This window comes from Panthera onca, chromosome B4 (genome assembly GCF_046562875.1).
Source record: "Panthera onca isolate mPanOnc1 chromosome B4, mPanOnc1 haplotype 2, whole genome shotgun sequence".
Taxonomy (NCBI): Eukaryota; Metazoa; Chordata; class Mammalia; order Carnivora; family Felidae; genus Panthera; species Panthera onca.
In genome coordinates this window covers 18,670,765-18,685,647 of record NC_138345.1, presented here as the reverse complement: position 1 = coordinate 18,685,647, position 14,883 = coordinate 18,670,765, and the positions used below count along the sequence as shown (strand labels likewise).

The following is a 14,883-nucleotide window of genomic DNA, read 5'->3' as shown; positions in this document are numbered from 1 at the left end:
TCCAAAGCAGGCTCTGAGCTGATAGGCTGACAGTAGTGAGCCCGATGTAGGGCTCAAGCCCACGAACCCCGAGATCATGACGTGATCAGATGCTCAATTAACTGTCTGAGCAACCCAGGTGTGCCGAAGATATTCTTAATATATTGTCAGCAGGCTTTTTAAAATAACAATACGTTATTTTAAAGTAAGTTTTTTATTTTAAGTGGAACCATTATAGCTCTCCCAACATTTATTAATTTGAATGGTTCTACATACATACTGAGTGGTTCATACACAACTGAAAGATTATTTAAAGTGTAAATGTTATTAAATATAAAGCTAAATTATCTCTATCCTGTTTTGTCAAATAACCAATATTTTAAGTTTCCTCTTTTATTAAAAGTTACTGAGGGGTTCCTGGGTGGCTCAGTTGGTTAAGCATCAGACTCTCTGTTTCAGCTCAGGTCATGATCTCAGGTTTCCTGAGTACGAGCCCCACATCAGACTCTGTGCTGACACTGCAGAGCCTGCTTGGGATTCTCTCTGTCCTTCTCTCTGTCTGCCCTTCCCCTGTTCACACTGTCTCTCAAAATAAGTAAATCAACTTAAGATTTTTTTTTTAAAGTTACTGAAATCTAAAACTTTATGATCTACAGGATGGTGGGAGTGGCTTTTGGAGATAAAATCTATTTCTCCAAGTAGCCCCCAACTCACCTATTGTTCTGGAGGGAGCAACTGGGTAAGTAAACCAGGGAGGCACTTTTCTTGGCCAATTATGATGTGAAAGTATATACTGTCAAAAGAAAGCCTTGGGTTGAAGAATGGAATTTACATTTCTAAGGAGCTGAGTTAGCGTGGTCCATTTCCTAGCCCATGACTGTCAACCCTACACCATTTCTTTCACGATGGGCGCAAGATCTAGTGACGTTCTTCCTTAGCTTAAAGATGAAGGTGTTACTTATGTTCATATATCAGACCACATGAGTTGCTACACTGTCCTATGTGGTTATTGGAGAGACTTACTTATGTCATTATGCTTTATGATTTTGATGTTAATATTATGAAAAGTCGGTCATCAGAATTCTGTCCCCATGAGCAAATGTCTCTAACATCATCTAGTAGGTGACAGAGCTTAGAAAATCATCAACTTTCATCAAATCATTTCCTGTTTACTAAGGTGATTCTGGCTGGAAGGTCACGGAATAAGTTTCAGATAAGTGTCTGGTTATAGTTTTACCCCAAGTATCTTTACAATCTATTTGGACACCCTTGTCTTTAGCACCTCATATTTTTAAGGTAGGATAGCGTTTGATAGCTCTTAAAATAATAGGGGAGGTAATTATTATGGCTAACACTCAGAGTTACCCAATCTTGGAACATACCTTTGTGCTACTCAAATTGTTTGAAATGTGTTTCTCAGAGCATATAGCTAACTACATTTAGTTTCCTTCTTTGTTTGCTATTTTGATCTGTAAAATGGGTTCATCGCACTGGTCAGAAGATTGCTTTTAGCAAAATGATCACATTTCCCCAATGCCACTGTCACTATTAAGTCTATACTACCCACCAGTAAATTTCTTCCTTGGTCATTAAGAGTAGAAATAACTGTTCACACCAAATAGTTCCATAATTTTAAAAGATGAAATCGTCATTTGGGCAGTACAGAAATTTCTATCTTCGATTTTTCAAAACAAACTTTTCCTTTCGTATTTTCTCTACTAAAGTCATGTAGCCTTCCAAAAGATAGAGACACAAAATCCATTTATCTGAAGGTCTTCATAACTCGAAATTCCTCACTTAGATTTCAATAGCATTCAGTGATATAGTCAAGGTTTTCGCTATTTTATACGTCCCCAAATAATAAATAGTAAGGATAGATTGTCAGTATACCTGACAAACCCTGGTAGGCTCTATTTCCTATTTTAAAGTCAGGAGAACTTGATTTTCATAAGTGTATTTTAACTATCCGCTATGCATTTTTTTTTTTTTAAATTTTTTTTTTAATGTTTATTTATTTTTGAGACAGAGAGAGACAGAGCATGAACGAGGGAGGGTCAGAGAGAGAGGGAGACACAGAATCTGAAGCAGGCTCCAGGCTCTGAGCTGTCAGCACAGAGCCCAATGTGGGGCTCGAACTCACGGACTGTGAGATCATGACCTGAGCCGAAGTCGGCCGCTTAACCGACTGAGCCACCCAGGCACCCCCGCTATGCATTTTTTAAAAGGTGTGTTCATCTCATGGTACATATCCTTCATAAGTTTTGGAAATTTAATATCCAAGTATTATGCCACTTGCCTCTATCTGAAGATAACCAATTATCCGTATTTAGTTTTTTCAACAGTAAGGACTTATTGCAAATAGCATTAAATGAATCTATTTGCTCTGTTCAGAAAGTCATTGACAGCAACTCATTTATTACAGTGCCTAAGAGAGGTGTTAATAAAGAGTTGTTGAACCAACAAATGAATGAATAAATAAGTGACATGTGACCACACACTTCAATCTACGTATTAACAGTTACAGTATATTTGTCGACTCAAGGCATTTGCATCAAGCGATTTACAATCCAGCTTACCAGAAAAACTCCAGGGCATAAAATATTAATATGAATCTGATGATCGATGTCTGAAAGTACACATTCAATAAAGAACAGGCTAACCAGTACATACCATTATCAAAATATCTGACTGTTGAATTTCTGGATACACTGGGATCGAAATTTGCCATTAAAGGTGCTATGTACTGTGTGGCTGTTAGCATTCGATGTACGACTTCTCCAGTGTATATGAAACCTGTGGTTGAAAAAAAAATAGGAAATAAGTTAAGGAAAATCCCATATAAAATTTTAATTAAAGTACCTCCAACTCCGTTGCAGTCATATTTTGAAAATAAAATATCAAAGTGGCTAAAAAAAGGAATATAATGAATGTCTTCACGTCTGATCAACAACAGTCTGGATTAAGGAACAAAGTCTCATATGATTTTGTAGTACCTTGCAGACTGGTAAATCAGAAATCTAGAATATGTACAGTTTTAATTGTGGGAAAGTGACTGTGGACTGTGGGAGAGATCATGAGGCTAAAAAGGTAATACAGTATGGTGTGCAATTCAAATATTCAATCTGCCATTATTAATCCCTTGTTATTTTAACACTAGCTGAACATGCAAGTCCTTTTTACAAATGAATGCATTTTCATGATGTTTAATTGCATTTTCACAAAGTTTAATTGCATTTCTTCAACTATAATCTCAGTTCAGGACCTTTTAGAAGCCACACATGGATATCTTCAACACTAAAATGCAGAAAACATTCTAAACCTTTTTGTCAAAATTGAAAGAATGTTAAACACCCATAGAAAAACTTGTACATTGCTCAGTTATTAAAATACTAGCACTCTATCGAGAAGAAAAGCATTATATGTTACAGATAAAAGGGTAAAACACTGATAATGCACAAATGACTCTCTTTAGAAAGTTATCAATGGCAGCCTATTCTAGTGGTTGGATAATGAGAGGGAATTAACTACAAAGAACTTCATATTGAATTAACTTTCAATAGGTCTTATGTTATAACTCTGCCCACTTCTAATTATTCACATTGGCTTTATTTACTTTGTGTATTTTCCATGACACATTGTTAATCCAATACTGGCTTCTTGCCTCCAAGGTCTTTTGCTTCCTGAAAAGACGGTCAGCTCAGTGAATGATAACTAATTTTAATATTAAGCTAAGAAATGCACAATTAAGAACATATATGTAAAAAGGCACACACACACACACACACACACACACACACACAAAGTAAAACCCAAAGCAAATTATTTGTGATAACGCAATTGTAATGTTTAGGCGATCACAACTAGACCTGAGACTACTATAGATCATTTTCTATTTTCATAAGAATTAATGAAATAAAACAAGCAAGAGTTTAAAAAACACACAAAATTGTGTAGATTTAAACCTCTAGAAAAGTGTTAAAGTTTTTGTTACTTCACTTCATGGTCTAAATAAAGCTTTCATTGGCATATTGTGGTCATTATTGTTTCAAATTCTCAGTTATGGTTTCTAGATAAGTTATTGGAAATTTAAACCTGCAGTTATTTACTTGGAAATTAATTTCTTTTAGCAATGTCTTATTCCTTTGACTTCCTTTTCATTTTTCATTAAGAGTATAATTAAATTTTAGCTATTCACTTTAAAAAATGTATTTCTAACTATTAAAATCTTTACCATGTATTTTAATCATTGATTACTTCTTGTTTTCAAATGCCAAGTAATATGCTTCAAAATAAATTTCATTTGTCTTGAGCAGAATTTTGTACAATTGCAATTTCACATATCTCAAGTTTACTAAATGATATTAAGATACAGTGACACAGTCATCACTTTAATTTTATTTCCCTGTAAAATTTGAGTCATCATCAATGTTCAAAGTAAATATCACATTATGAAAATTATAAAGGTGAAGAGTAACTATTTTTCAGGATCTATGATGTATTTGTTTATATTTTCACCATTTAGGTAGATACAAAAATCCTATATGAGTATCATCTTTCTTTTTTTTTTAATGTTTATTTACTTATTTTGAGAAGAGACAAACCACAAGCTGGGAAGGGGCAGAGTGACAGGGAGAGAGAGAATCCCAAGCAGGCTCCATGCTGTCAGCACAGAGACCAACGCAGAGCTTGATCTCACAAACTGTATAAACCGTCAGATCATGAGGTCATGTCCTGAGCTGAAATCAAGAGTTGGATGCTTAACTGACTGAGCCAACCAGGCACCCCTGCAGGTATGATCTTTCAAGGAAAGAATTAAATTATACTCTGAGAATGTTCTGTAAGGGACAGTGGCTCTGAATAGTTATTTCTCTATTCTACATTCTCCATGTGCTAATGGAAGAAACTTTGCGTGATTTAAAGAATAAAGAGGGCAGTAATCAAGGCAATATGATAATTGTGACTCAATACTAAATTAATTTTCAAAAACAAGTGTAAGAAAAGCAGCAGCAAGTTCCCAGGAAAACACAGTTGCAAAATGCAGGACCATAAATGATTTCAGATGCCTAATTCTTACTGTTAATGCTTAAAAGATACATATATGTATATTTTTATCTCTGGATGTTTCCACATAGATTTGGCAGAAAAAAAAAAATCATTCCCCATTCTCCATAACCCAGTTTTCAAATCATACAAATCCTTAACGGCTCCTTGCCTTCACCAGGAAAAAGTTTTCTGGAACTACAATTTCCCAAATTGCAGAGGCGAAGTCTCATCTTGTTCCCACAGAAATAAGTAAAAATATGGAAGAATCTGTTAATGAATAAAAACTATCATTATGATTCTTGTTCTTCTATCTCTGTAACATTAAAATAAGTTATTTTTGCTCTGACTATACTACAGTGCTGCAAATACAATTAACAAGCAACAGCTACTCTAACTGCGAACACATCCACCACTGCTCTTAATCTATTTCCACCATTACCACTGCCACCACCAAGAGTGATGTGTAAAAGAAGTCAAGGGTGCAAAAAACCCCACTTACTCCGCAGCGTAAGTTTCATTTTGCGAATTCTGAGAATACATGCTTGTTTCCCTTAACCATGTTGCAAGGCGGTTCCTAGTTCTTGGTGACCATGGAGTGAAATGGTTAACTGTAGTGATGGGTTCTACTGACTTTTCAATACATTTCTAAATTTTGAAAATGTCCTTTCAGCAGTGGCTAGTACCTGAGGGAGGGAAAAACCTTACAGGCCTACGGATAGTAGGGAAATCTGGTTAGGTGTTGAATGAGAACCAGTTATGCAAATTAGAGAGTGCTGTCATGGAAGAAAACTTCTCCAAAGCTTCAAAGGCACTTAGAGCTGCCAACATCCCATTTAAACATTTACCTCTTTTCTTTAGCTTTTTGAGGCATGCTCTATTGTAGAGAAAATATATACAGTAAAACCTTGGATTGCAAGTAACCTGTTCTGTGAGTGTTCCACAAGACGAACAAACATTTCTAATAAATTTTAACTTGATAAACGAGTGATGTCTTGCAATACGAGGTACGTGATGCCAAACGTCACAAACGTGATGCCAAATGATCACAACTGAGCTAATGGTTCTTCTCTCTCTCTCTCTCTCTCTCTCTCTGCAGGATTGTGGGTGATCATCCCCCATGCTCTGATGCTCAGTCTCAGGTCTCGGTGTCTGGTAGAAATCAGTGATTTTTCAGAATGTTGGAAGGTGTCCAAAACTGGCACTTGTCTGTTTTTTTTTTGTCACTTCAAAGCTCCTATGGACAGTCCTTTGCTTTTCATACAAGAGGAAGCTTAGGAATGCTTTGCTTCATTCTAGGTCAGGCTGCCTGCAGATATAGACCCTTTCCTCTGCTGCCTTATTTCCAGTTACATTAAATATAGTATATGACAAGTTTATTAATACTGTACTGTAGTCAACATCCGTGCGAGCATATACAATGGCCGCCATGAAGAAAAAGATTCCATTGAGCCAATAGATAGCAGTGATTCCATGAGTGATAGTGGAAGTCATCCTCTACAATGACTGTCTTCTCTCTTGTGTCCCTCACACAAGCCATTAAGGTTTTAAGTGCAGGTCAATTTGTTTATTTTTCTTTATATTTTGTATTTTATTTATTATTTTGTATTTATTACAGTATTGTAATAATTTTTTTATGAATATTTTTGGGTTGTGGAACAAATCACCTGAGTTTCCATTATTTCTTATGGGGAAATTCGCTTTGATATACCAAGCGCGTGGGATGACCAGCACGTTTCCGGAATGAATTATGTTCCCAAACCAAGGTTTTACTGTATTTCGTTTTTCTGGTTGTTTACATTATGGAGTAGTTTAAGCAAAATATTTGTATTATTTTTTTTCAAAACAGTTGGTAGCCATATGAAGGGCTAATCATAAAATATCTCCTTCGATCACTACATGCTTCTTATTTAAAAGGAGTTTGAGGGAGAAACAACCTGTTTTCTTGGTGAAAATTCTAACACCTATACTTTGGAGCACAGTTGTAGTCACCTCGGATCCTGTTTCAGCCTCTGTTCTTTTAATTGACAAATTTTATGGATAGATTTACATTGGATTCCTCTATTGCAATCCACCAAATGAGCCTTAAGTCGGTAGGTGGATGATATGATTACAGAATTTAGTTAACGGTACAAGCAAATTACATCCTCGTGGTGTGACTGTTACTTGACATCTTAGTGGCTCAGTTCGCTAATCTGTTAAACGGGGGAGTAATCATTGGGTTGTTGTCGTGGTTGAATGAGTTGATGCGTAAAAAACACAGTCAGTGTTTAAAATAAAAATGTGCAGACAACAAGCAATCCATTAAATTCCTTCCAATTTTTACCTCTTGAAGTCTTTTGTGTCTAATATATACTAGTCGATTGGACTTACACTGGGATGTTTATATGATTTTGAAATTGTGCTTCAGACCCAAATGGTATGATATGTGTTTCTCTGCACTCTTCTAGTTTGGGTCAAGGTATACTGTGGACTCTAACTACAGGGCAACAGATAATTAAAAGCCTGAATGTCCAAAGTTCTACAGTCGAGATATCTTGTCTTACATTCTGATGGAGTAAGCACCTTGTAAAAACCTTAACATCTTATTGGTTGCAAACGGTTATTTCATTTAATTGGAAGTGTCATAGTAATAAAGGCTATGTGAAACATTCTATGAAACTTTAATGTGTAAAGGTCTACATAAAGTATTTTATTTCATCATCTTTCAGTTGGTATTTTTGACCCCAGAGGAAACGCTGGAGCTAATGTGTGTGCCTGCAGGGCATTGAGCACTGATAGTTAAATGCTGCCTTTAGAGTACAAAGGCACCATTGTCACCTTTACGATGTACGAACTTGTCTACACGCTAATCAAAGAGATCCGAAATTCATGGTCTTTGTTCCATGAGGATTTAGAGAACAGATTCCCCATTCGGACTCCTCACTAGCTTTACATGTGATCTGGTCCCTTTCTATTCACGAAAGCCTGAGTTATTTCACTGGGTAGTGTTTGTGGTTAATTGTTCTGTCAGTCACTCGATATTTGTCATCGACAAGCTTGCTTGAAGGGAACAAGTGAAGTCTGGGCATAATTCAACGTACATTGTTCAAAAATGCCATTTGATGAATCACAATGCATTCTCACTATGCTGTAAACTACACCCCTTTCAGACAAATACTTGTTTGTAGTTAAGTCAGTCTTTTAAACAAAACCATATGAGGCAGCAACTGCTAATTCGAAAATTAAGTTGTGGTAAGTTATCTGGTAATGGAACTGTCTGCCAGCTGCAACCGTACAATGATAGGTTTCACGTAACGGGTTTCCTCTGGACAAAATTGTTGCGAGTAGACCTCACAGTTCACTGTGAGGATACTGGTTTGTACATGCAACCTAGATGTTTAAGCAAAAAGAAAAAGAAAAAAAAATATTTCTGAGTTTCATGTGAGCTTGCCAACTAGTGGCTCCTTGGAAGAAACCTACAATATTGTCACTCACCAAATATTTTCCCTTTACACTTCCAACCAGCTGTTAAGGTAAAATATATCAAGTGCATTTTCTATAAATAAAAAAACATATATGTTAAAATATATCACATCTCCTAGACTCCTTTATTCCACTGGCCCGAGGCACCATGGGGGATTACAAATCATAGCAAAGCCATTCCTTGGGGGAAAAAAGGCAACAAGTGACAACTTGGTTATTGGCTACGAATTACGTTCATGAAATTACCGATATAAAAATGTATGTTGACTACATAAAGTGCTTCTCTCCAACTCTAGAAGGAAAGAGCAGGAGCCAGAATTGTGTGGATGTGGAGAGAAAGAGAGACAGAAGTCTGTAACTCTTTCATTTTCATTTTGAACCGGTGACAAAATTGTAGCCTGTAGTTCTTGCCTTCTCCAGCTTGTTTCTCAAATAAATCCATGTGACTTATTCTTAACTCATGTTAATTGCCAGTGGCCCCTGTCAACAGCACCCTTCTTCCCTCTGCTCCAAATGTTTCTCATTATGTAGGATTTGCAGAGATGGGTCCATTCACACGGCAGATAATGAATGGCACCCCCCTGGAGTTGTGTGGTGCATGGCTTCTCATGGAAGCACTGACTGCTCTTGTTTGCTTCAGAAACAAGTTCGTCTCCTCTATTCAGATTGATCCAGGTAACATTTCAAAAGTCTTATTCCGGGGCGCCTGGGTGGCGCAGTCGGTTAAGCGTCCGACTTCAGCCAGGTCACGATCTCGCGGTCCGTGAGTTCGAGCCCCGCGTCAGGCTCTGGGCTGATGGCTCGGAGCCTGGAGCCTGTTTCCGATTCTGTGTCTCCCTCTCTCTCTGCCCCTCCCCCGTTCATGCTCTGTCTCTCTCTGTCCCAAAAATAAATAAAAAACGTTGAAAAAAAAATTTAAAAAAAAAAAAAAAAAAAAAAAAGTCTTATTCCTACATGGGGAGGAATGGGAGGGTTGCATTGAATTATTTATGCCTCCCCCTGCCCCTACCCCGACTGGGGATTCAGAGATCCTGCGTCAAATGCTGGACACACATGTAGCAGAGTTTTAGCTGGGAGTTAGACCCCAGTACCTGAGGTCTGTTTAATTTGGGGTTGGTTATGCTGCTCTATGTTTGCAAAGCCTCTATCTTGATTCCCACCTAATCTCTTGGACCCTGCTCCCTGTGGGTAGTCTTTCTAGAAAACAACTACTTGGCTTCTTGACCTGTGAATATCAGTTGCCCCTAGAATTTCTGCCCATTTATTGGGACTAAGTAACCCCTTTGGGAAACTACCTAGAACAGCTCAAAGTTACCAGCTGGCCTTCCATCCAGGCTCTGTCTTGCTCTAGAGAGGGGAGCACATGACCTGCTGTGGCTTTTATTTTATCCCCAGGGTTCCCCCTTACCCTGAAGAACAATAAAAACTATCCCATCCTTTTCAAAGGACTTAACATCCATTTTTTAAATGACCAGAAAGAGCCCTGGAAGCAAGATGGCCAAATGTAAAGGGAGGCCATATTCAGATAGGGAACTTTTTTCCTGTCTCATCAGACCTTCTTGTATTTATTGAATCATCTGTAGTACTGCATATCTTACTTTCAAAATCAGGTAAATTTGAAGTGAAAATATTAGGTAGCAGGAGAATAAATCCTTTGAATTCTTGCCCTGAATAGTGGTCTATGCAAGCCTATAGTTTACAAAACAAGTTTTAGTCCACATTTTTGAAGTTATAACTATGCTTTCCCACATCCATTCTTCCCCAAATGATTTTGTTTCCCTTCATTGTTTAGACATTCATAGGAGATACAGAGATTTCATCCCTAAGTTTTACCACAATCCTTCCAAGTCGGGTCATGAAAGGTCTTGAATGTACTGACCATGTTTTCATTGTCCTTCCCTTTTTTAGTGCAAGAGAAATACCGTTCATCTAGACCAGATAGAAGCTATAAAAGGGAGTAGAAGCGCTTTGCTTTCTCAAAAACCGCCATCTGCCATGCACAACTAGTTCCAAATCAAGGGTTTGCTCTTTCCTTTTTTTCTAGTGTAAGTAAAGTATCCCAGTTGTTGCCTCAGATGGTCTTGGTTTTATGCCTTAGCATTTAACTTCTAGATCATGTCATATATATAGTGTCATATATGCAATGTTTAGATAGACAGTATGTAAATAGTTTGGGTATATATGTGTGCATATATGTGTGTGTGTATATACATATGTATATACATATATATATGCATATATAATACACACACAATGTGTGTGTGCGTGTGTGTGTGTGTGTGTGTGTGTGTGTGTGCATTTCTCACCATGAGGAGTTCAAGTGGACTGCACAGGCCTAGGTTTGAATTCATCTTGTACAAGAGGTATGATGTCCTGTCTTCACTCTCATTGAGTTGCAATTTCCTCTGGAAAATTAGGTTAAAATTAACCCCTTCTAAACAGCACTACTGTGTGCATTGGTCAGGAAGAAATGCTACAGAAATGTAGCTGCAGTCCAAATTCAACATACATTTGGAACATCTGTATTGCCCTGTGACATCCTTTTACAATCAGGGTTCTGGGGAGACTCACTCTGCAGCTACACTGATTCCTCTCCTTGTCCGCTCTTGATCTCTGCAGCCCTATGGTCAGATTCCAACTGTGATACTTCTGACCTCCTTGAGACATGAGCCCTTTCACAGTCACAGAATTGTGACCACAACTACATTTTCTCTGAAGTTTTAGTAGTCTTGTCCCTTGAGAAGATGAATTATCAGTGAGAGGGACAAAACAGCTTGTTAATAAAAGAGCACTGACCCAATTGTACATTCATGTGACAATTTGCACTTGGTAGTTTCAATATGCCCTACAATTTGAACACTCAAAACATTAGATGCCAAAAGAAAACCTCAGTGTATTTGAGAAAAGAAAGGAAAATATGTATTTGGCTTTGTTTATAATGTATACAGGCGTGTGTATGGTGTGTGTATATACATATATACAAATACACATATACACAAACATGTTATATATTTACTTTTTATATATTTTATAATTATATATTTTCTTCTATTTAATTATGGTATATATTCATATTATGTTAATAATATGTTAACATATTCACATTATGTTATGCATATAATGTTAATGAGAACTAAGTGGAACTCATCACTACAGTTAAGCATTTTACTTCTTGGTTGCTAAGAACTCATGTGAAATATTGATAAGAAGTGGCTTTCAACATGGTTAAGGAAAACAAGCAAGTATTGTCTGAATTAGAAAAATGAAACTCATGTTGTAGAGCAGTGGAGTTTTTGTATCCTTGGGTTATTCTTATATTATTCTCTTTTGAGGAAGAGCAAATCTTACTGTATATGGATTTGTAAATCAATAAAAAATGCATATTGAATATCTTAAATCTGAAGCATCATAAAATCCTTACTCCCAGTTAACAATCCAGTTAGTTTGCTTCCTCTGAAAGCATTTTAGACATATTTTTACTCGTTTATCTGACCATGATGCACCCAACCCATCAATATCTTGGCTAATGCCACCTAGATTGAGCTTTTCAAAGAGGCATTTATTTTCAAAAATAGGTTGTATTCTTCTATGAAATTTATCAGCTCCAATTTAGGAAAGACTGTAGTCACTGAGAGCACTGAGAGATTGAAAACAGCCCTAAGAGTTTCTCCCATCCATGCCTTATGTTTCTTTCACGACTCTTACCTTCACACCAAATGAATAAACAAACAAACAAACAAATTAAGTTTATTCAGTCATCTCCTCCTAGTGTTGACTCAGGGAAGAGTTTGTTAGGATATATATTCTTCCGGGGCACCTGGGTGGCTCAGTCAGTTGAGTGGCCGACTTTGGCTCAGGTCATGATCTCACTGCTCGCAAGTTCAAGCCCTTGGTAGGGCTCTGTGCTGAAAGCTCAGAGGGAGTCTGGAGCCTGCTTCAGAATCTGTCTCTGTCTCTTTGCCCCTCCCCTGCTCGTGCTCTGTCTGTCTCTCTCCCTTTCTCTCTCTATCTCTCTCTCCAATATAAAATAAAAACATAAAAAAAAGAATATCTATTCTTCCAGCACGGCTACCTTACAGAATTCGTTATATGGTTGCATTCGTTATATGGTCCCTGAGGCCGAAAAGAGTAGGATGTGGTTAGTACCACCATTTACCTCACAAATTAGATCCTAATTCAAATGTAGGACATTCTACTTCCTATAATCCTATTTGAAAAAAAATTTGACCAAATACTAAAAAAGCATTTTCCTTGACCTTGAGTCTTTGCAAGCGATATTTAGATTTAAAAATTTCTGAGTACATATTCAAACATTCATACACATTCATATGTGGATATTTTGTGGCATTTGACTAATTGCTACTTGCTTTTATATATATATATATATATGACTATGTATATTAATGGCTTTAAAAATAAATGTTAAATGATAAAATTCATAACATATGCAGAGAATATATGCTTATGCATACATGAATAAGTAATAAACACCCATGTATCACTTTATCTACCATCCAGACTAAAAGATATAGAATAAAACATAAATATGACTTTTAAAATTTACTGCTAACCACTTTCATACATTTTTTAATTTATCACTTCCTTCCTTTATGTTTTTACACTTTTTACTTTAAAAAAATTATTTATTTATTTTTTTTGAGAGAGATAGAGAGAGGAAGAAGGAGAGGGGTAGTGGGAGAGGGAGAGAGAAAATCCTAAGCAGGTTCCGTGCCCAGCACAGAGCCCAACTTGAGGCTGCTTTGGATTCTGTGTCTTTGGATTCTGTGTCTCTTCTCTCTCTGCTCCTCCTCTACTTGGGCTCTGTCTCTCTCTTTCTCAAAAATAAACATTAAAAAATAAAAGAATGTGTGACTATCCTTAGTCTTTCACTCTGTCATACTTCTGAATTAGTTTATCAAGATACACACACACACACACACACATAAAATAACTGTGTTGGATTTTGACTGAAATTGCACTGAAATTTTAAGTAAGTTTAGCAGGAATTCACTCCTTTTGATTTTGGGTCTTCCAACCCATAAACATAGTATATAGATTTATTTAGCATTCTAGATATCTTAAGCTGTTTTTAATTAATTTTCTCAAAAATGTCTTGTACATCATTTCTAGGTTTATTCCAATTTACTTATTAATCTTTTTTGAAGATATTATTATTATTGAAAACTTTAGTTTCAATCATATTTTCTAACAGTTTGTGGTGGCATTCAGAAAACTGCCTTTGTATATTGATTTTAGATTCAGAAATCTTACTCAGCTCCAGAACTAATTCTAATAATCTGTACATTTTGGGGGGCTTTAATTTATTGATGATCACTTCATTAGAAAATAATGAGAATATTTTTTCTTTCTAATCATTATGCCTTTTATTTCTTTTTCACTAGCTACATTTTGTATATTGGTTTAATGCAGAAAAAAATTAGGCTTATTGAAAATAGATATCTAAATGGTAAGTGGAAATCTATAGAACATGAAAGAAATATAATTCAGGATCTAACTAAAACAACTATCACAAAGATATTTTACAAGCCTGAAAAAATATTTTGTGAAACATTTAGATGAAATCGCAATTCTGGTTATTTTTCCTTTCTTTTTCTTCTTATTTCTAAAGAATTCTCTCCACCTTAGAGACAAGATAGATAAACTTCTCGCAAGCCATCGACCTGTAGATACCTGAACCCCTTACTTCTCTTGATATCTCATTTAGAGATGCCATTTTTTTCCATTTCTTTCTCAACACGTCCACTTCAACTAAACCTTAACATCTGATTATACAACCAAAGTAAAGCAGTAGGAAATGATATTCACAAAAGAGCCTCATTTAACTTCTCAATACAGTGCCTTCGACCAGAACAACATGCACTGGGAAGAGGTAGAAATGGCAAACAAAGGACAGGAAATAGAACCACAGTCCTGGGACAACCCCAGAAAGGGAAGGAATCATGCAAACCCACCCTTAGGTTAACTGGTATGACCAGTGAAAAACGACCTTCCAAGTGCAGGTACAACATTTTATTGCCTCCCAGGGAAAATAAAAGAGATGCTTAGATATGCTCCCCCCAACCCCATATTTATATCTGACAAAAAGGCTCGGGGGGCAAAACTATCATATCCTAGGTTAAAAAGAGGCACTCCTCAAAGGACACTGTGGGAAAGCACGGAAGCTATACTGTAATTGATAACTTGGTTTTCTCATATTTTTGTCTTTGTGTTGGAGCAGCACGAGCCCGTATCTCGAATGCACTTTTGTGTAACTGCTTCAGACTAATTAGAACTGAAGGGATAAATTTTTTTTTTATTTCAGTTTATATGTGCTAAGGCACAGAATCAAAAGGTCCACCGTGCTGGGAGGAATTCTTTCCCTGGACATTCATTTGAAGT

General features: G+C 36.6%; 1 protein-coding gene across 3 annotated transcripts in view; it reads right to left on the bottom strand.

Moving 5' to 3' along the window:
* The window catches only part of PLXDC2 (plexin domain containing 2), a 448,647-nt gene that overhangs the window by 130,460 nt on the left and 303,304 nt on the right, over nt 1-14,883 (bottom strand). For all 3 annotated transcript variants that reach the window (XM_060659212.3, XM_060659214.3, XM_060659211.3), the window contains one exon: nt 2,650-2,772. In XM_060659212.3, coding sequence (XP_060515195.2) covers nt 2,650-2,772 — 123 coding nt within the window. The remainder of the gene's footprint in view (nt 1-2,649; nt 2,773-14,883) is intronic.